The sequence below is a fragment of the Prionailurus viverrinus genome, chromosome X (assembly GCF_022837055.1).
Source record: "Prionailurus viverrinus isolate Anna chromosome X, UM_Priviv_1.0, whole genome shotgun sequence".
In the NCBI taxonomy this organism is placed as follows: domain Eukaryota; kingdom Metazoa; phylum Chordata; class Mammalia; order Carnivora; family Felidae; genus Prionailurus; species Prionailurus viverrinus.
In genome coordinates this window covers 114,532,781-114,555,861 of record NC_062579.1, presented here as the reverse complement: position 1 = coordinate 114,555,861, position 23,081 = coordinate 114,532,781, and the positions used below count along the sequence as shown (strand labels likewise).

The window sequence follows — 23,081 nt, the reverse complement described above, 5'->3', positions numbered from 1 at the left end:
GTTATAGTTGTTATATACACAGACCATATCCTATTGTAATCTGTAATTGGCCTGACAAGAAATTTAAGCCTGAAGTGTAAGTTCCACGTGTTAAAAGGGGAAATGTGGGTGAGAACAGAAGTGCAAGAAATTAAGGTCAGGTAGGAGCTTTATTTAGTTTATGATTTTAAAACACTCTTCTTCTTTAACTGGAACACACTGGTCATCTCACTGCGTCCAAAGTTAGACAAAAACTCACAATCCTACCGTGTCTTCTTCTAAGCAGAAGAAAACAGTGAGAAAGAAATAATTAAAATGAATTACTATTACCAATTACAATAATACATACTTATAATACCAGAGTTCAAAAGAATGGGTTTGTGGAACCCAAGAGGGACACAAATTGATGCCTTCCTATTTCACCTTTACCAAGGACAGAACTCGACGAAGGTGGTAACTAGCCTTGGTTTTCACCTTACTTATCTACCATGGGTCTGATCAACTTTCTCTACTGAGGCTCCCACTGTCTTACAGTAGAAAAATCTGTGTTGGTTTCTTATAGCTTGTTCAGTAAGGTAGGGCAGATGATCGTACAATTTGAACTCTGTCTGAAGAATAGTAACGGTACAGGGAAATCTGATAACACTAACGCGTGGAAGGACTGGACTCCCAAGATGCGTGTAAAGAGGAAGGTAATTTAGAAATGATATTCTAAGATTTATATAACAGTTTAAGTAGCAACACGGAACACTTAAAACACTGCTAACAGAATTCCAGATGCTGTATAAAAAGAAAATAATATTGACCAATGGGCTTAAAATACTAGAAATATCGATCTGTTTCAAGTGCAAATGCTACATATGTCAGAATGGCTTGCCGTAATTTCAAAGTGCATTTAACTGTTGGTTACGGTGTGTATTTTTTTAATGTTTATTTATGAGAGAGAAAGAGAGAGCGCATGCACGCGAGCGAGCGAGCACACGCGCACACTCGAGCATTGGGGAGGGGCAGAGAGAGGAAGACAGAGCATCCCAAGCAGGCTCTGTGCTGACAGCAGAGAGCCCAACTCCGGGCTCGAACCCACAAACCGTGAGATCATGACCCGAGCCGAAGTCAGACGCTTAACCGACTGAGACACCCAGGCGTCCCTCAGTGTGTATTTTGAAGTGTTTGGTTGTCAAGGGTTTACTTTGATTTGGATCTATTCCCCTACACAAAAATGCAACCTTTTTATTTGATGCTCTGTTTTACTCTGAAGTATAATTATGAATATGCACCCTTTTTAACTAGTATGATCAGATTGCCAACTTCATCCAACATGTCACTTTAAGTGGGTAATGACAAGACTGGCACATAAATGCCTTACATCTTTGTAAAGCCCATGTATGTACACTATTCCAGCAACCTCTTTATCTAGGCCTAAGGTCTTTTCTACGCTGCTCCTTAAGTACTTGCCAATAGTTAACACCTACTTAGGTATTATTCTGTCATGAAGTTTCTGCTGTTAAAAAGCATCTCACTAATTTTGGGTGTTGGTCCCAAACCAATCCGTAGTCAATAAGGAACCGTAACTACTTGGATTAAGAATTAAGAGTTAAAGTGGGCATCTGAGTGGCTCAGTTGAGCATCCGACTCTCAGTTTCGGCTCAGGTCATGATCCCACGGTTCGTTGAGTTTGTGCCTGACATCAGGTTCTGTGCTGACAGTGCAGAGCCTGCTTGGGGTTTTCTCTCTCCCTCTCTCTCTGCCCTTACCCTGCTGGGTGCTGTCTCAGTCTCTCTCAAAATAAATAAACAAACTTAAAAAAAAAAAGATGAATTAGGAGTTAAAGAAGTAGAGGAGAATATGGGTTCTGGAAATCAGACACCAGGGTTCAAATATCACTCCACTGTACGCTAACTATGGGACCTCTTGGCAAAGGACTGAATCTTTCTAAGCTTCAAGTTTACTCGCCTATAGGATAGACAAATGAAACTACCTCAGGGGGCTGCTGTAAGATTAAAGGAGATAACATGCACACAAAGCACTCAGGAACGGTGCCAGACAAGCTCGGGTAATTTTAAAAATTTAACAATAGGTTCAGTGTAGGTGATGGCCCACTGAGGTGGGATTCTCAGGATAGAGGCTGGCTATGAACAAGCAGCTGACAGATTCAGCATGTACTAGCTGAACATGATCAGTACTGTCTGTCACGATTATTACCTAGGAGAGAGACACCTTCTTTTCCTCACTTTCTAGAGAGGACCCCCCTAGCCCTGCACCTCAGGGGAGGAGGGATCCACAGGGCTTGCTCAGGTTTCTCTCTCATTACATTCCAGGATGTTCCTTTGCTCAGGGGAATTGGGAGGAACCACCAATGTGGTAATGTGGTCCTAATGGGCTCTCAAAGTCTTCACAAATGCTTAAGACTGCATATTCTCTAGAGACATCTTCTTTGAACACTTGTCACAAAGATCTAAGATTGCCCACAGTTGTGATGTTGAAAGGAAAATACTTCACGTGTACCAGTACTGCAACTTTTGAACATGTTTAAAAATCAAGCAAAACCAACTTCTACATGTCAAACTGCAGCAATTCAAATAATTTAGAGGTAAAGAGACGCACAGCTTTACCTGGAGGGATCCATCTCCTGTTCTTCCTTTAGCCTCTCTTGGATTACGCGGGCGATTATCGGTTCGGGAGTGATCGTCGTTTCCTATAGGGTCATTTTCAAAAGGATCAACAGTTACTGACTTTGGCATGCTTATTGGAAGTTCTTTATCCCTATGTTCTCAACTTATTCAGACCCCGGAATCGAAAATATATAATCAACAACCTAGTGATTCCAGCCACACAATGCTTAGAAATCTAGCATGCTACCCAGGAGACGATATTTCAAAGGCATTACAATTCTGCATCCACTGTGTTATTGGTCAGCCTGTGCTAACGATCAGATGTTATGTGTAGAATCCCCAAAGAAGCTGAACTAGTTACCAGTGTTTGTTCATATATTTATTCCACACAAGCCATAGGAAGGCTGTCTAATGTTCTGTCGATCACTGCTGAGCCTTTCGTCAGGTGACCAGTACAAAACAGGAGAAATGGGGTTTCAGTAACATGTCCTTGAATCAGCAAGATTTCTCACAGAACTTCAGACAGTTGTGACAATTCACCTTTATTTATTAAGAAATGAAAACTGAGGAGTCTGGGTGGCTCTATCAGTTGAGCGTCTGACTTGGTTTCAGCTCAGGTCATGATCTTGTAGTTCGTGGGTTGAGCTCCGCATCAGGCTCTATGCTGACAGCGTGGAGCCTGCTTGGGATCCTTTCTCCCTCTTTCTCTCTGCCCCACCCTGGCCGCGTCTCCCTCTCAAAATAAATAAATGAAAAAAAATTACAAGACAGGAAATGGAAACCTCTGTACCTTTGAAGCCACCTCCGCGTCCTCTTCCTCCCTGTCCTCTTCCTCCACCACCACGCCGTCGACCGTCTCCTCTGCGCAGAAAGTTCTCCCTCTCTTCCTCTGTTGGAGCTAATGACCAATCACTGAGTTCATCTCTGTGGTCAGATTCTGTTTCAGAAGCATTTGATGCTTCAGAATTAGTTCCTATCGAGAGTTAAAAGTTATATACCGTTGTCCGACTTAAAAAAAAAAGTTAGGTTAACAGAAGCTTCCAGAGACGTTTCAGGGGTAATCCAATACTCTTCCCAAATTTATAAGCCCAAAGAGTATTATCACCTTCCATTTTGTAAAACAAATTATCTTAAATTCAAAATGAAGGGTTTCACAATGTTTGACGTAATTTTGGTTTTAAACATTTTTGGTTCTCGTTAAGAAGAATAAAAGGTATTTTATTAACCATCTAAGTTCAAACCTGAGTATGCCACATCATTAAACAGCTGTGCTCCTTTAAACATCTGCGCTCTCTGGAGGAAAAGTTGTCTACAACAGTTAAATGCAATACCTTGATAAACAAAACCTCTATAAAGAGAGTTCCTTTTAACAAGGTTTGGCCCAGGGACAGAGGGGAATGCATACATTTTGCTCACCTCTGAGAGGGTGGCAAAGACCACCATGGCAACTGTCTCAGGGAAGGGTCTTTTGTGGAATCAGGGATTGAACTTAGCTCAAGGGGGATGTGCTCACCTGGTCCACAACCTTCCCTCCCACTCCCACTGGAATAATTTATCATTAATAAAGGCATTATTAAGATAAACTCATTATGCATGAGGGGTGGGTTAATGATATAGGGGATGGGAGTGGGGGAAAAGAGCTCCACGGTGAGGTGGGACTCCAACAGCAAAAAGAACACACTGTTGGGAGAGGGGTTAGGGGTTAGGTTCAAGGTTGGCCTTAGGAGTAGGTGTCTCTCTCCCCCACTCCAGAATATCAACTCTACTACCTCTCTCTCTTCCTCTGTTGGAGCTAATGACCAATTATAGCTTCACCATTATAGCTTCTTTCCTGTGGATCTTGAAGGCTTTTCCATCTTAAAGAGTTCCTTTTTGAAATGCAAATATTTGTGAGATGGATTATACCTTATACCATTATTAGCAAGTTACATAGTAGATACACAGTTGAGCAAGAAAGACAGTAGGCACTGGCAGGTGGGGGCAGTGTTGTTCAGTGAAAGGTACTGGGAGAGAAGAAAGAAGCACTGACAGAAGAGCTGGGAAGGCAAAGAGAAACTTTGCCTGCTTCTTGACTGTGCCTAGGGCTGACTTTGGCCATGACACTCAAAATCACCTTATGAGCCATAGGATGCAGAGCCCTGATTTACACAGTCCATCCAGCAAGTATGACCAGCACATGCCTGACAAAAAATGAGCCACAGTACACAAATGAAAAAAATTTTGGCTATACAGTAATAAAATCAGGAAAGGCCTTAAGAAAGTCATCAACACACAAGGGCTTAAAGCAGATTTATCCCCGGTCAGAACGTGGACAGAACTCACACCTGCCCTGTAAACTGTGTGTGGTATCATCAGTTTTTAAGTCTAGGTCTCTTGCAACACAATTTGACCCACTGTGAATTGGAAACCATGTAGTGAGAAACCGTTATAATGGGGTTCTAATGAATATTAGAGATTAGCAGCTATTAAGTCTAGGAACAGATAAAGTTACTGAGTAAAATGCTTAGTTTGTACCTGAAGTATATCCAGGACCGCGTCTGCCGTGCCCCCTATTTCTGTAAGGTCTACTACCTCGACCCATTCCTTGACCATCATCAGTCACATAGCCTTTTTCCTTATCTGTACGATTTGGTGGTGGTCTAGAACTAGCTCCAATCTGTCGCAACTGCTCATCAATTTGTAATCTCTCCAAACGCAACTGGTCTACTTCCTATTTAAAATATACAAGATAACAGTAAAAATAATTTGACATTTTACTTAATAATACCTTTCTCCTTTTCATCAGATAAAAAAATATACTGGAAATATTTCAATTTCAGCTCTAAATTTATAGTAAACACTGTTACACAGAATTATCAGGAAATTGAATGGTCTCCTTACAAAGAAAAATTACTATAGATAACAGATTATTGATGACCATGATTAGAGATACAACAAAAATACTCAGCATTAAAATTCTACTGAATAGAATTTGACGTTGTTTGATTTGGCGCTATAATCCAATAGAATCTCTTAAGGCACAGATACGCTAGTTTGGGGACTTCTTGATGACAGGATATCGAATAAAGCAACTCTAAATAAAATACAGGCAAATGACAGTTAAGGCTTACCCAGCTAACCTTAAGAATCACACACTGTAAATAATCTTAATTGAAATATATTTGCCAGTTAATATCTTAATTTATGAAGCACTGAGTTTGAGCTATCGTCTGCTTTCCAAGAAAATATCCTATGGTACGTCTTTGGATGCAATTGTACAATTAAGGAAAAGTTATTTCCAATGAACTGAAAAATGCTCACATGCCTTATATGGTGGGCGGGGGGACGACTATTTAAGAGCTGACCAAACAAGTTAGGTCTTAACATCATGCCTTGAAACCTCTTAAAGACTGCAGCTCTGCTAGAACAAGTACAATGAACAGTATTGATGTTGATCAAAATATACACCCGGGGTCCACTGACAGACCATTACACACAGTGCTTCGGATATGCTGGGTTCTGTCATATCCAGATAAAGTCCCAATTCTAACCCTTGTCCTTCAATCTACCCATACACATCTCCTTTACTGGCTTTAGGGAACTGGATCCATAACTCTAGTGGTACCGGGTGTCTGAGTAAAGCACAGGCCATCACAGGGACTGTCTACGTGGACAGTCACTGGATAAGCCCCTGTGTTAAGCTAAGTTCTTAATCTTGCTTGTGGAAGCTTCTGGAAAGGAAAGGGCAGATAGTTTGATCTGTGCTCTGAACCAGAATTTCTGTTTTACGAAGGACCTGAGCAAAGGAGAGACTGCGTGAGTGGCTTACTCCAAGAGTATAGTTATAGCTCATGGAATGGGTGGGTGTATCTTGCAAAACAGAATGGTGGTCCAGGTTATCCCACTGGGGCAAAGCAGTCACCTTTTGGTGAGAGATGCCAGGCCCAATCAAGGGAAGATCTGGTGATGGAAAGAATGGCAACAGGACAGCTGCTGATAACCAAAGATATTCAATTGTGAAGAGTAAGTAAAAAGATCTAAAAAAGAACATTAGTCAAAAGAACAAGGGATTGATTACAATGCAACCCTAACTCTCCAGGTCATTGGAATTCTGTAAGCTAAGAATATGAAGAAACACATACAACAGATTACAAATAAAACACACTTTAAAACAAAAACAAAGAAGCAAACCAACGGGGTACCCTACCCATGCAAACCTTGCTGGATGAAACCTTCCCATTTTCAATTAGTAACTGACCACCAGAAGGAGGAATGCAATGCCTAGCTATTGCACTTTTTCCTTCCTTATTTGCATCCAAGTCAAAACTGTTTCTTTCTTTCAAGAAATCAGCAAAAATGTTAAGATAGCATCATAAATAAAATAGGAAGTTAGATTATTTGTAAAATACTATTTAGTACCAGTCACTTGTAATTTTGATGTATATGGATATAAAGAAGAAATTAGAACAGTGACATGGGTAAGACTACATTTCATTGAACTATAGAACATTCAGGCCAAAAGAAATTTTAAAAACCATCAGGTATAGGGAGAAGTGACTTGCCTAAAGTCACATAAGCTAGTTCATGGCAGAAGACAGACTAGAAGCAAATCACTACACTGCCAATTAAAGTGCTCTTTCCACTATACCTTGTGGCCTCCTACTTCCTGATTTCCAGTTGGCAATCTAGGAGGCATAACTGTACAAACACTAACTACAACGAGCATCTACAAGACACAAATTGTTTACATTCTGTATAATGGAGCATAGAGAAAAATACAAGGGGTAAACGTTTAAACATAGGACTTCATAAAACACTGGGATTTCCTTGATAAATGACATAAAAGGGACAAACAAAGCCAAGTGTTACAGACACAAAATTTGGCCTGGAAAAAAGTCACAAAGGCTAGAAAGGATCAACTGAATGAAAAGGCTATGTACAGGAGTATCTAAATTGAGTGTAAGGGTTAAACAGAAGAATAATGGGAAATAAGGGAATTCATTGAGAACTGGGATACCGGTCCTTAGATTTATGATGACAGAAAACTGACTTTTGTTTTCAGAAAGAATATAATATAATAAGCAAAACAAAGCGAGTATTTTCTGTATTACCTTTTACAGGTCATTCATCGTAATGTATAGGCTAGAATGAACCTTCACTGATGAAAGATAGACTGTGGAGTTTTTATATGTTAGCACAAAAGGATCACAAGTTAAAATTCTTCTTGTTCTCACCTTTAAATAGTTCAGGTGATAATCCAGAAGAACAGTGGCATTAGCAATGCTGTCCTTTGTTCCCACAAAAACAAATGGTACCATACCCTGAAAAATAAATGGCAACAATGATCCTATAATATTAATAATGGATTAACCTGAAAAAATGCAAATAATGACTAAATTCCTAGCACAGGGCCTGACAAACAGTAGGCACGCAAATGTTTGTTGAAAATATAAAGCAACATCTAGAAACAAAAGTAGTTGGTACATTTTACACATCTACTGTAATGATCAATCAATATGGCAACCTCTTGAGTGCAACAGATTATTGTGTTTTAAAGACTACTATTAAATGTTGGCAAAATCACAAATTATGTAATTCCAAAGTATACAAGCTCTGACAGAAGATGCATAAACAAAACAAATACTTTAAAATAAAATAAAATAAAATAAAATAATTAATATACTACAGGTTTTATCTAGATCAAATTCTTTAAAGAGAAATTCTAAGTTAAATACTAGGGCACAGAAGTAAAAACTAAATCAATTTTGCTAACCAAGTCAAGAGTACAAACAAAACACAAACAAAAAGAATTAGAATAAATCAAAAGGAACTAATTATTCTGTGCGGGATGGGGAGGGGCAGAGGCAGATTGATGAGCACAAAATTTAGCATTTCAATACATTTTAATACTGTACTCTAAAAATAGTAAAAGGTAGAATCATATGGAAAATTTGATCTTTTCTCAATGGTACTATTTTCATATAGAGATATGTTTTTAAAAAGGAGTATATTAAAATTTTATACTTCTAGCCCATCAGTACAAATGAGAAAAAAATTTTTTCTAGTCACAAGTTATAGGTGTCGTGCAAACTAATACCTGGCAATTATGACATTCAAAGTTTGACGATACTTCATTTTATTACTGAACAAATACATATGATTGCTGATATTCACACATGACTATAGTAAACCATACGGTGGCTTTGACGAGGATATAATTTTCTAGGCAAAGTTTCTAAGTATGAAAAGCCAAGACGCTGTCTCTTTAGTAAGTATCACTCTTTGAAAAAGAGCATTCATTTGATAGGTGTGACTGCTTTTGCTTGCCTGCTCAGTAGACAGCATCTTAAATGTATGTGAGGCTGGAACAGGTTTTTTTCTTTTCCCTTCCACATGAACCTGGCTGTTGACGGGGAACAAAACTGAACAATTAGGAAATACTGCTTGTAGAATGACCTTCATTTGGTAGGCAAGGCACCGCTTCCTAGTAGCAATGATCACCTAAGAGTCAGGTGCCACAGAAGACCCATGGGCTTCATATGGGTTTTTGTTTGCATTGAGTAACACATAGACTACTGAAATAATCAGGACTATGAATCAGATCTCCTTTCCTCAAAAACACCTTTGACTGTTTTTTTTCCCCAACTGATGTCGTTACAGAAGCAGTTAAATCTTATTATTTTCCAAAATGTCATATAATGAAATGCTACACTCTTCCCTCTGGATCATGTATGACCAAAATAAACCTTAAAACCTTATGTCACAGATTTAGTCTGATCAACTTTGCAGCAAATAATTTTACAACGTTTTCCCTTTTCCCAATGTCTAAACTGTTGTACCCAAGTGCCACTCTAATTTGAGCACATCACTAGTGGACCAGAATAGTAAATTAAAACAAAGATGGGCAAGATCACAATGGTGGCCTTCAATATAGACACCCGGAGAAAGGGACTCCCTGACTGGTGTAAGAACTGGGCTCCCCAGCAGAGAGGAATATCCGATCCACTTGTGGTTATATGTCCCTTTATAAAATGGCATTTTTGCTTTTAATCTCTGGTAAGTCATAACATTTTCCCCATAAACAGGTCTCTCTGGCCACTTAGGGAGCCCTGTCCTCAAGGAACTCATGATGTGGCCAAAGAGATTCACCAGTCAATGTCTATGTAGTATGCGCTGCGAGAGGGATGAGCACACTGGAACACAGAAGGGGGCAAGGCTCTGGAGGGAGGGGACCTGTGGCAAGTACACAAAAGAAAGCTGCACAAGGAAAAAGGTCAAAGCAAGGTGGCGAGTTGGAAGGGGAAAGAGCGCTCTGGCAGAGGAAACAAGTGCATAGAGAGAGAGAACAGTGTTCAGAGAACTCTACTTCAGTATGGCCCAAGCCGCTCTGGAGGGCAAAAGGGAGGAACGATCAGAGGTGACAGTGGACAGGTGGGCGTCAAAGCAAGGCCTTACAAGCAACAGGAAGGAATTTGAGCTCTCACCCCAGGGCAATGGATGAACATACCCCCAAACACTCTTCCACCATCCCCCAACCCTGATGATCATTTGTAGTCTCTCTTAACAAGGGGCATAAACATTGAAATATAAAATTAAAATGTATTTTTCAAGGAATGTTTTCCTACCTGCCAAGCCTTGAGTTCAGGTTTCTGGGATTCCCCTGCTACAATTGATGAAACCACTAACACCTAAAGCAGTATAAGGAATGCAAGTGATGTCATTAACTATAACAAATGATACACAGAAGCCTGAACGCAGGACTTTCACTGTAGGACTTCTAAACCCATTTCTAAACAGTTAGGTTAGTTCAAATATTGAAAACCAGTTTCTAAAATATGGCTCTAAGTAGTAACTAATGCATCTAACAGAAGGTACATTTTGAGCTACCACAACCTGTAAAATCTCAAGAGATACAGCATGAAAAAATGAAAGACCACCCTCAAAAGAAAAATGTGATCACTAAATGTAACCCCATATTTTATGTTTATAGCATCACATTTGTCACTGTGAATAAACTGAGAAGTAGGTAACACTTTGGTTTGTAATCTCTCATATAAGCTGGCAATCGGATTTCAAAAACAAAACAAAAAACAAAAAACAGAAAACAAAAAAAAAAAAAACCAGGCGTAGCCTTATAAGCCTAACCAGAGAAAACACCTAAAACACCAATTGTGACATCTGGGTCAAAGAAATTACTTTGAGTATAATTCAAAGTGATAATTATTTCTTACCCTCTGGACTTTTGTACTGTTAGGTTGAGAAAAATGAGTGCTGTTTTCCTTTATATCTATATGTTTTTTTTCTTCTGAGGGAGTAGGTCCAACCCTTGAGTTACTGGAAGGTAGGGAATTTGGTGGCATAATTTCCTTGGTAAAAAACACAAAAGGAAAAAATGACCAATTTAAAAGACTGTATTTAGCTCCATTTTTGTATCAATGACCATGTTTTACAAATATAAATTATCATAAACATTTTTGGCAGAAAAAATTACAGAATGCAAGTATTATGCAGTAAAACGCCCAAAAGATTTAGCATCAGCTAAAAGAACCTTTCACAAAAGAAGATTCGACAATATGTGAAAATTATGGCAATCTGGGGGGATTTCAAACAGTACTGTTGCACAGAAGAGTATGTCCTTGCCTCCCCCAACCCACACAAGTACTTTTACCAAAAAGCATATATTCATGAAGATAAAAGTGAAGATTATAACATTTAAAGACTGGAAAGAGGGGCGCCTGGGTGGCGCAGTCGGTTAAGCGTCCGACTTCAGCCAGGTCATGATCTCGCGGCCCGTGAGTTTGAGCCCCGCGTCAGGCTCTGGGCTGATGGCTCAGAGCCTGGAGCCTGTTTCCGATTCTGTGTCTCCCTCTCTCTCTGCCCCTCCCCCGTTCATGCTCCGTCTCTCTCTGTCCCAAAAATAAATAAATGTTGAAAAAAAATTAAAAAAAAAAAAAAAAAAAGACTGGAAAGAGATGCTACGCCCAGATAAAAATTTAAAGCGCACAAAATAAACACACATACACACAAACTCAAAAAGCCAAAGGATGAAACCCAGAAAACCTAACCAGTGACCCGGCTTGGTCTCTGTCGGCAACATTAAGTAATATTTGAAAAGTGCCTCATATTCTTTTTTTTTTTTTCATATTTTATGACCATCCATTTTAAAGATTAAGAAGATTTCAAGGGATTCAAGTAACTAGTCCCAAGTCACTGTCCAACTATGACAATGACTGGCATGGTTAATTGTCAGAATTCTTACATTCCCAGTATGTGCATATTACAGAGGCCTCAAATTTACATGTTGAATAAAACATTAAGAAACTTTTATCAGACAGCGCTCCTAGGTGGCTCAGTCGGTTAAGCATCCTGCTTTTGGCTCAGGTCATAGTCTTGTGGTTTGTGAGATCGAGTCCCCGAGTCGATCTCCGTACTGACAGCGAGAAGCCTGCTTGGGATTCTCTCTCTCACTCTCACTCTCTCTCTACCCCTCCCCTGCTCATTCTCCCTCTCTCTCTCAAAGTAAATGCACTTAAAAAGAAACCTTTTATCAGACAGACTAGAAACACATGCACTACAACATACCTCTTCTTGGGGAACACTTTTCTCATTTTCAGCCTCAATTCTCACCCTCACGACTCCTGACTTGTCCACAATTTCCTGAATCAGTTTTCCATTTTTTCCTATTACTTTGCCTAAATGAAGAAGTGAATAATTCATGTTTGGTTTTAAAATCGATCTCAAACCAGTAAGCACTCTCCACTGTAAACTATCACATTATATATAAAACTGTAAGATTTCAGGGCGCCTGGGTGGCTCAGTCAGTTGAACATCCAACTCTGGATTTCGGTTCAGGTCACGATCTCCCGGCTCGTGGGTCCAAGCCCCATGTTGGCTCTCTCTAAATAAATAAACTTAAAAAAAGTGTAAGATTTCAAAACCAAACCAAAACAGAAACTCTTTTCAAAAAGAGTCCAACTGGTTTGTTTCGTTAACTTGTCACTGTTTAAACTATTTTGGTAAAGCGTCAGAGGTATTTACATCTCATGAACTGATGGGGTAATTTTGAATCTTTAAGGAAGTTCAAAGATAGGGTCTTATTTTGCATAAAAGGGTATACTTGAAACTTGCTACAGTGGCATGTATCACTCTGCAAAATTCTGTGAAAGGAATTAAGGGGAAGGACACATACTAGAAAATACATTTGCTTATTCATTCAACAATTTCAGTTCTATCTGTACCTGATTTAAATCTGCTTTTCTGCCCATGGTAAATATTTTTAGAATTTCATATGGCACATTTATAAAAGATACTCCAAGTCTCAAAGTGATTTAAGCAGCTATACAAACACCTAAAAGAAGTGCACATTCTTGAGGCCAATGTGTTAACATGATATTACTTCTGTGCATCGCTCATAGATTTTATCAGTATATTAAAAGGTGAGGTACAATTTCTTAATCTTTTATTAGTCACAGAATGAAAGATTAGGAAGTCACACTTTAAGATAACTCAAAATCACAATGAGAAAACTTAAACCAGTTTGAGATTAACGATTGTTCAATAACATCTGTTAAAACTCCAAAGACGTCAAATATCAGTAATTAACAGGCACTCTTCCCCTCCTTTGTACAACTGAATCAATCATAGCCTTAACCGGGAAATGACTGCTTTCATAGCCATCAGCATGCATTAGTGTAAAGCAAGACACTACAAATGAAAGAAGTACTGGTTTTAGAATTTGACATGTGAATTACCTGGGATTCTAAGAGCCAGCCCTCCCAAGGCACCTAAGGCACCCCTACACTGGCCAGGTCCATCACGTGCTTGGTCTACCACCTTAGCAAAGGCAGGAATAGGGGAAAAACTGGAAGCCCAAATTTGCTTGGAGTTAATCCTAGATATCAGAACCTAGGGAAAAGGCCTCACAATAGGATCTTGTGGTTCATCTAATCAGCATAACCTTGGCCCTCTAGCCATATCTTGCAGCCTCACTCACCCTCATAACCTCTTTTGACTGGTCAGTGGTCAGGGAACAAAACTGACACTAAATCAGGATTCCTGACATAGGTAGGTCCTTTCATCAATTATTTCTGCTTCTTTTCTCTTCAAATGAAAGAGGTGGGTGGGGGGGAGAGAGAAGTTGTATGGAGTCATCCCACGGTTCATTTTTAATCTAGAAAATTTGGATTTTCGTGAATGAATGCTGATTTTAATAAATATCTAAACGAGTTAGGAAAGAAAAATGAGTTTGTCACATGTTGCTATTAATATCTTAACCATCCTGAGTATTGTGTGTTAACTATAGCTAACAAAATAATTAAACGAATTCACTGTCAAAGTGGGGTGAAAAACAAGCAAATTTTCAGAAAAGAATTGACAATCTGTGTACATAGTAGAGTTTGTGAAAAATAGAGATCATAAATCATATACAGTGTGACTCCAAGAAAACTCATTCAATACTAATTAGACATCTCCCTAAAGATCTGCCTTGCCAAATCTTTTACAAAAATGCTTTCTGAAAACTCTCAACATTCCCAGTATTGTAGTAGACAATCTCTAAAACAGAACTGTCTTATTGTACTCACTAGAAACTAAACAAAACCCAGGCTGATCATACTTCAGCAGGCTTTCTTTCTGTTGAAAGGTCAGTTCTGGGAGCCTCTTCTCTTTACGTAAGACCACAGGTAGAACCCACTTTTAATAGCAGATAATGCAATTCTGCATCACACAGTTATTTCCAAATACCAACTGACAGCTTACTACAATTCTGCTCTACTGAACTGGATGGAATTGTTCTCAATGAGAGGTAATATTTACAGAGTTCCCTACTACGTGCAGACCTTATAAGGTAATGTATATCTACCTCTAGCTTTCTTCCTACAACTTCCTGTTTACTTATCAAAGCAACCCTGTGAGGTGGACACTATTATGACATTTTTAGAGGTAAGGAAAATAAGAGTCAAGGGGGCTGAATTAGTTATAAGGTTAAATAGGTACCAAAAAGTGAAGGAGGGACCGAAATCTAAATCCAACACCCGAGAACTTTCCCCTACAGGCATCATGCCATTGCCCAAATGAACTTCAATGAATCTGACACCGAATTTTTTGTTTGGTAATTATTGAAAAAGCAGTCTATTGGCTATATTTTATAAGAATTCCTAAATTTAAGAGAACTTTTCTAATTACAAAATGTATGCAATTGCTTGAAAAATTGTAAACAAAAGGAAAAGAAGTATCATTAAAAACCCTACTTATTCTTAGGAAATCAGGACAGTGCTATCCATAAAACTGGTGTCCAACTTATCTCGATAACATCACATTCTTTAGCTGTCTGTCCAACACAGTTGAATTAATAATTCTGCATTAATTTTACCAGTCTTTATCCTTTAACAAATTTTCTTCAGGAGAATATTATTTCCAGTGTTTTTAATGGCATAGGAAGATGTTTATAATTCTATGCTGACAAAAAATAAAAGCAGGCTAAGCAGGACTGAAACTATGAGAACAAAATGCATAGGAAATCCTTATTTTCTTCTTTTTTAAACTTTCCAAAGACCTGGCATTACTTTTTGTAATCAGTTGTGATATCAAGTTCAGAAAATAAAAAATGTATAGGCAGTATGTCCCAATTTTATGTATAAATTAAAAACGTAGGTAGTGCTCTTGATAAAAACTGCACCTTATTTTGATTATGTTCTGCTAAAGACATCTGCAGCATTTGAGAGCACTGGTGAAGAGTTTCTGGTATTTGCTGGTACTTGTGATGGTGACAGTAATGAAACAATAGCACTCAAACTCAAAATGGAGAATTACTGTTAATGTTGCAAAAAGCCCCGGAGACCTTCGGAGTTACTTTTAGCTTTGCAACTTACTAGATTTAAGTAACCTACATTCATATCTTCAACTCAGAGATAATTAAGAATGCCATCATTTCATAGCCCATCAGAGATCAAATACCAATCTCCTCCAAATTGTAAAGTCCTCAAATATCATTTGTTTTAAGGAAATATATTTAATTTTAAGATATAGAAGATACACACCGAAGAGGCTGTGCAAAATTTATCCTTCCAGGCACTAGTAGGTTTGAACTAGCAAAGCAGTATCTTTTGTACACCTTCTCAGTTTTGAGCATATTTATCAAATATTTTCTGTACACTGTAACAACAGATCATACTTCAAAGATACAGCTTCAATTAAATGACTCTCCAAGTGGGTGAACATGGAATTCTATCGGTATAACTAAATCGTTTAACTGTTGCTTTTGTAGTGTATGTCAACGTAATTTCTGACTCACCAACTAAGTTCCTTGGAACCTGTATTACATCTTCAGCAAATTCCAGAAAGCTTCTAGCCTTTTTCACTGCATCCTGATCCTAACAGCAAAGGGGAACAGATTTAAGACAAAAGATGAGCCACATGAAATATTGTTTATTTTAGAAAAAAGCTACTTAGTAAAATTTTACCTCTCCATAAATGTGAAATGTGCAGGTATCTTCATCTAAATCGATAGCAGTGACCCCGGGTACCTTTCTAGCTTGCTGAATATTAGCACCATGAGTACCAATAGCCAGACCCATCAAATCTTCTCGTACGATAAACTGCTCATGAAACCTCGAGGCAAGTTGCCTTGAACTCTGAAGAGAAATGCACATTTGATTAATATGCTTTATCAACTATTAAGACAACTGTATTCAGGCCAGCCATGTAAATTATCTTGACTCTACGTATCAGGGGCCTATAAATTACTTTCAGTTGTAAACTTTCAAGGTTTGAGAACCACCCCGCCCTCCCCGCAACAGCATAAATACTTTTTGGGTTACTGAAGGTCAATGCCATCTGAGAGATTTTTGTTAATAGCAAAGGGCTTGTTGACAAGTTTCCAAGGTAACTTTTGAAAACCTTTTGCAGGGCTGCCTTAGTTAACCAATGACATCAACCATGTTATACTTAAGAAGCAGATCAAATGTTCCCAAATAAAAACCAGCTCACTGGATCTGACAGACTCAATGTTATTTAAGTAAAAAAAGATGTTTTAACATCTTTTCAGAAAATTGTATTCACTTCATTTTTATTGAAGGATATCAGTACATATACATATTTTTTTGTTCTTTTTTTTCCCTGGAAACTGCACCATTTCTGTAACTTATCATTAAATACTGTGGTCTAGATATCCCTCTGATGAAGCGATGACATTAAAACAATACTCTCCTACCCCCACCTCCCCAACCTGAGGAAAAGAATCATAAAAAATTGTATCAAATGATTGTAGAATGTCAAAGATTTACAACTTATCTTGCAATATGCACGTGCAACCTAAAAAGAGATCAGAGTCTGTAAGACCTTGTGATCTGGATCCACAAGTATGATGAATTCTTTCAAATCTTCAGTCATGACTGAACTTAGTTACACGGAGACCCCAAACTTGTGGATAATTGCTCTCTTTAAACAGCATTATCAAAATTTAATGTTTAGTTCTAGCATGCCATTAATGAAAACCAAACATATTAGTGGCTCATGTTGAAAAATGGAAATTTCGTATCTGAATATGTGGATCTCTTTAATATTAGTAGTGAGGAAAGATAGGCATGCACACGAATTTCTCAGGATTCAACGTACCTGCTAACTTGAATGTATGAGTGTAACTACTGTAAACAATTTTAAAAGTATAATATCCATTTTGTAGATTAAAGTAACAAAATGTATCAAATATTCCTAGGGCTTTTCAAGAAGTCTTGTTTCTGAGTCCTGGTTCATTCACCTGGTTCATTCTTTTCACTGATAATTTTCTGATAAATGGTAAGCCAAAGGTATCGTAACAGATCATTTAAGAAGAATTAGATGTTTAAGAAGAGGCAGGAGTATGTTTTCCATAATACTCACAATGAAAATAAGGAGGCTTTTCTTGCCTAAAAGTTATGAGAGAATTGCTAAAGAAACCACAAATGGGTGAACACAGGGACATTAATAAAGAATGAGAGTAAAAACCAATTAAACAGACCTCCATGGCCGTAAGGACAACAAAGTAGCAAGAGGAGACAGGAATGTCTCCTCTCCTGTAAGAGTTCAGCAATCACACATCAAGTGGGAAGGTGGCAAGTTTCACAGGCTATTTACAAGAATACAGCCTTAACTACCTTCTCTCTTAAAATGCAATTTGGAACTCTTTTTCTTTATTGTTTTAACTGCATGGTGTTTTCCCTCTAATGAAATGAATAATGATGAGCAACTCTGGAATCTGACAATACCTCGAATTGGGACATTAAAATCCATTTAGTTTCTATGGTAATGAATGGAAATACTAGATAGTTATCAATGAAAATAAATGTATGGTGATGGAAATTACTGGAGGATTAATAAAAGTAGATAAAATGCACCTGAAGAGACGCAATAGTAAGTTAGGGAAATAGCCTCTGGCAGGAATCTGAAGACAGGAGTTTTAAAGAGTGACAACCAATTAGAATGAAGAAGTTCTATACCCTTTTAAACAGAGATAAACATACATAATGAAAGGAATATGATTAGATATTTAAATACTCTCTAGTACTTATATGATAACATGTTATATGGAAGAAGCATTGCCTCATTTTATTAGCAGCTTTGATGAACTTCTAGACAAAGTGAGTTGACCAGAAGTTCCTTAATATACATCAACGGCTACTTAACTCTGAAGCCTCAGGCATGAAAAACTTTAGTATGATTAGGCTTTGTAATTTAATTTTTCCAAATATAAAATATAGGGAATTGCTAAGAAACAGTAAATAAAGGACAACCTGCCCATATTCAAGTTTTATGACTCCACAGTTATCATTTCTAGATAGCCTTACAAGCAGCGCTAGGGAAAGCCACATACCTCTAGCTGCTTACTGGCTTCTTCATTCCTCAGTATCAGAGACAGCTTAGTGCGCAGACTCCGAAAGTGCATGTCAATTAGCATGTGTGCTCGTTTTGAGGTGACTTCATTGATAGACTAACGGATATAAATCAATACCATTATTATCAAAGCAAATACTCCAAATGAAATATACCAAAATAGCCAAGTCAAAAACACTCACCAAAATGACAAGTTGATAATTCTCTGGATCGTAAGTTACAGAAAAGGCACCGACTGCCTTTTTAAAGTCCTTATGTGCCGATTCTTTGGCACACCTAGAAATAAAAATATCCACCGTGAAGCTAAGATGTAGGATTAGCAACTACTGGCATAAATACGAGCAGAGATCTGCACCTAGTACAACTGTGAAATCATGGTAAACATAATGCATGCAAAATATGCTATATCCATTTAGAAGTTTAGTCCCTTTGTCGTACATCTCTGAAATACTTAGTCCACTCCAATAATTGAAATTAAAGAGAAAGGTTCCTTTGCTGTACATCTCTGTAATACTCAGCGCAATCAAGCATTTGAGATTAGAGAAAGGAAAACACCAGTTATGCTCTTAAGAGATTAATTGTGGTCTTAGATTACCAAAGGTGACATTATTTAGGGGAGGTACTCTCCTCTGCCAAGCTTTCTTATTTCAGTTATGTAGGATTAGTCAGTAATTTTCTTGAGTTAACTGTGGAAAACTTTTGAGGATAGCTGCAGGGTACCCAATTTTGTTTGCTTGCTTCTTTTCTGTAAGAAAAACTGCTGACCAACTTACAGGCGAGAAGGAAATGTATATGAATCGGAAAGCACAAAAATTTACACACAAATGCAAGCCATTTTTTCCCCAAGTTCACTGAATTTAAAACTTGAATTCTATTGTTTTAAACTTTATATTCTTTTAAATTAATTGCATATCACCTGTAAAGCCTCAGCATTTCTTGCATACCAACTTACATTTGTCGTAAGTCTTCTGGCACGTCCAGTTTGATTTTATGAAAAGTATCTTTTGTGGCAGGTTTGTTGGGATTAACTGATCGCAGACGTTCGATTGTGACAATTTCATTGTATGTAGCATCACATGCTGCATATTCTATTACATAAAACTGAGAGAAATAGATAAAGTCATGCTTGGTCATAAGGTTTGAAGTAAGAACAATAGGCTATACCTAATTCAGTTATCTTTAAGCTCTCTAGAGGGAAAAAATTGATCAACTAACACACATGAAACATACTGAACATGTGGAGAAAACATTTTAATGAAATGACAAGTTACATATTACTTTAAAATAGAAATCCACACTGAAATAGAATACATGAGTTGAGAAAAGGAAAATAGTATAAAAAATTTTAAATATGCATTTTCCTACCTCACCCTTTATCATCCTCACTTTAGCTAACCACCAACAGCAAGGCTCTTTTTCATTTGCTCTGGAATAAACCTACACAAAAATTACAACATAGATTATTTCATAATTAACATCATTCAGAAATCTACAGATTATCAGACAATGAAAAAAAATTATTAAAATGAGCCAGGTGTCTTTCAAACCCGTATGTTTTATGCCTCAAAGTAGACTGCAACCTTACATCTAGACATAGATACATAATCAGAAACTACTTGATTAACTGGGAAAGCCCTGTACAAAACGCCTTCCTATTTTCTTTGTTCTATGGCAGTAATCATCAGTTCTCTGCATATGAATACTCAAGAAAAGCTGGCTGTTCATAAACCTGGGCATGCTTTCCTTGGATACTTTGTGAGCTACAAAAACGTATTTAAAAATGTACAAACTTGTTTTTGTTTTAGTCTAATAAGTACCTAAGTGATTGGAAGTTATTGGCCCTGGCCTGCTGCCAGCTGCATGGTCACTAAATGAGTGAGGCCTCTGACCACTCAGCCCGCTAAGGATACCACCCTGGCAGTCATGTCTCCTGAGGCCTAAGCAAACAGAACCTGGGTCACTCTCTGGTCTCCTGTCCCCTCCCTCTCCCTCAACTCCAAAAATTGGACAACTCCATGCTGGCAATCCTCTGGATACCATTTTCCTGCTCTCACATACCGGATAGCTCTTCTAACCCATCTCTCTAGTGATCTCAAAGTTCACTTACAATGTGCAGCATGAAAGCTTTGGTGATGACACTAGCAAATCTAGGTTAACAGGAAAAGAGACAGCACAGTATACATGAAAAGAGATAAAGACAAATACTCAGAGGCAGAAGGAACAAACAGGGAGGACGAGGGGGATAGGAAGGAGAGGACAGGTGAGGAGAGGTATAGAGCCTAAGGCTAATGAGTAACTCGAGGCTCCAACTCGTCTCCCTTTTGCAACTGAATTTAACAGTGACACAATGCAGTGACAAGTTAACTCAACCTACCTTTCTCTTTTGCCCCCATCACTTCTTCACAGTTCTGCTCTAGCCAGAGGAATAACCTCAGTTAATTGTTATATAATGCAGTGAGGTCATCCTGAGAGCAGCACCTCATTGGTCCCCACGAGCCATGTGACTAAGTTGGGGGGAAAAGTTCCCTTAATCCATCACTATTTCAAGCATTCCTTATATACACACACCAAAAGACCCAGTGCTCTTGTGTCCTTTTTACAACCTAAGTTAATGGTTATACAATATAGTCAGGTATGTATCACTGTTGGGCAACATGATGAGGCTACAGTATCTCATTGGTCACCACCTGTCATATGACTCAGTTGGAAAAAAAAAAAGTCTCCTTTGTCCCTCTAAACTTTATTAGAGCACTTCTGACACAGAGAGACCAAATGTCCTAGCCTTCAGGAAGCTTGTAATCTCCTGGGGAAGTGGACAGCTAAAGGTCCTCAGGTACTGATGGTGTTCGTGTTTCCTACTAGGACACCTCACAAAACCAAGCTCAGCTCCTTATACCTGGTAGGTACTGAGTACATTTTTGGCAAATAAATAGTACTTGATTGTATTTCCACTTTAGAAGGAGAAAAGAACACGGGCCTAGACATCCAGAGACCTTCCCTGAATATTCTGTAAATTAAAATTACTGCCCCATATCACCTTCCATCCTCTTAATTTTTTTCTCTAGAACTTAATCTGCCATAATTATTAGCTACTCTGACTAGAATGCAACCTCAAAGGCAGGAGACTCTTCAGTTTTCGTGTACCACCTGTACCTGGCACAGGAAATAAGAATTCAAGGACCTAGTACACTTTACCTTACCTGTATATAAATGTCTATTTAGCCGCTGCCTTCATACCACAAATATTCACGAAGTTGCAAGTATTAACAAGGCATTGTAGAGAACGAAGAGAAGCAGCTTAAAATGGTGTGAGAGGGAGGAAGGAAACAACACAGACTAACTACAACATAAAGCAGACTCCAAGTGCTGTAAGTCCCAAAAGCATTTTCAGTGGCTAGAGAAATTATAAACACAATGTTTTTGTTAACGTGGTGTATCTCCAGAGTACATTTTAGTCAAAGACATGAATGGCACATGAACACGTGGTTCACAGCATGCTCAGTGAAAAGATTTTTTCCCTATATGTGTTTATACTAAAACTCATAGATGGGCTTTTAATAATACACTGGGAGGATTCGCTGCTACTTAAAGAAATTCTAGAATGCTGCTCTACTACAAGGCATGACTTTTTTTCCTCTGTAATACTAATTTTCCTAATCCATTTTGCTTAAAATGGAGACAAAGTTGTCAGCTAACAATGTATTATTTTAATAAAGATTCAGAGATTGAAGGAAGGGGCAAAAGAAGTACTAGCAGGCAAAGGAAATTAGTGGTGACTTCTACAGATGCGCCCCGAATGCTGCTCAAGCAGCCAGTTAAGCATCACATAGTGTTTCAACTCGGCTGTCAAAAGCACATGTCCATTGCAGCTGTAATTTTCAAGGTAGTTTTAAACAGTGTTAAAGAGAAGGGGTGCAAAAGGCTCCGGCAAATTAAATGCTCCCACTCCTCAAAGGCAGGGGAAACTTACCTCAACTTCGTCACTTTCATTTATATCTTTATTATAACCTACGGGTGGTGGGAATCTCACATCATGGAATGGAATCTGCCTCTCTGGCTGCCAGCTGCAAATAAGCAAACACATAATTATTTTACACGCTTTCTGGTTTAATGGAAACAATGACCACCACACTGCCATCAACTCTTGGCCAAACGTGAACCTCTGTTTTTCTAGTGTAAAGAAGCAAATGCTTTTAAAATAGTCAGTATTCTGCTGAGTAGGGCCTAATGGCAACGTAGAGACATTTCAACAAAGTCTGCATGCAGCACAGCAGCCTCGTAGTTCTACTTGGAATACTCCTCTAAACACAACAGATCAACATTACAATTTTCCAAACAAGTCTTTCTTCCAGTAATTTCAACCTCTAAGAGTGCTAAATGCAAGGCCACAACAGCAATTTCTTTTGATGCTTAAATTAAATGTTAGTATATGTAAGTGTTAGTAACATCATCACCATATTTCTACTTGCAAAGGAATTTTAACCACATTCTAAGGACCACAGGAACTGGTCCTAAATGCCCTCTAATTCCCAAGCAAAATGGGGCAGTCAGCACATTAGCAATTCACAACTCACTTTTCCCCCTTTAAATTTTAGATCCCACGAGGTGGTCAATTCTTGCCATGGATAGCTGGCTGCTGATCAG

General features: G+C 38.3%; 1 protein-coding gene across 16 annotated transcripts in view; it reads right to left on the bottom strand.

Moving 5' to 3' along the window:
* Positions 1-23,081, bottom strand: part of FMR1 (fragile X messenger ribonucleoprotein 1) — a 50,808-nt gene that overhangs the window by 14,684 nt on the left and 13,043 nt on the right. For 3 of the 16 annotated variants that reach the window (XM_047843477.1, XM_047843470.1, XM_047843473.1), the window contains exons 3-16: positions 22,408-22,501; positions 19,803-19,874; positions 19,390-19,538; positions 18,620-18,713; positions 18,418-18,534; positions 16,031-16,201; positions 15,862-15,940; positions 12,153-12,262; positions 10,802-10,936; positions 10,196-10,258; positions 7,805-7,891; positions 5,106-5,301; positions 3,382-3,564; positions 2,592-2,674 (exon numbers count right to left, since the gene is read on the bottom strand). In XM_047843477.1, coding sequence (XP_047699433.1) covers positions 2,592-2,674; positions 3,382-3,564; positions 5,106-5,301; positions 7,805-7,891; positions 10,196-10,258; positions 10,802-10,936; positions 12,153-12,262; positions 15,862-15,940; positions 16,031-16,201; positions 18,418-18,534; positions 18,620-18,713; positions 19,390-19,538; positions 19,803-19,874; positions 22,408-22,501 — 1,633 coding nt within the window. Of the gene's footprint in view, positions 1-130; positions 258-2,591; positions 2,675-3,380; positions 4,384-5,105; positions 5,302-7,804; positions 7,892-10,195; positions 10,259-10,801; positions 10,937-12,152; positions 12,263-15,861; positions 15,941-16,030; positions 16,202-18,417; positions 18,535-18,619; positions 18,714-19,389; positions 19,539-19,802; positions 19,875-22,407; positions 22,502-23,081 lie in introns of those variants that run through there. The other 13 variants (XM_047843485.1, XM_047843482.1, XM_047843483.1 and 10 more) reach the window with 9 other exon arrangements.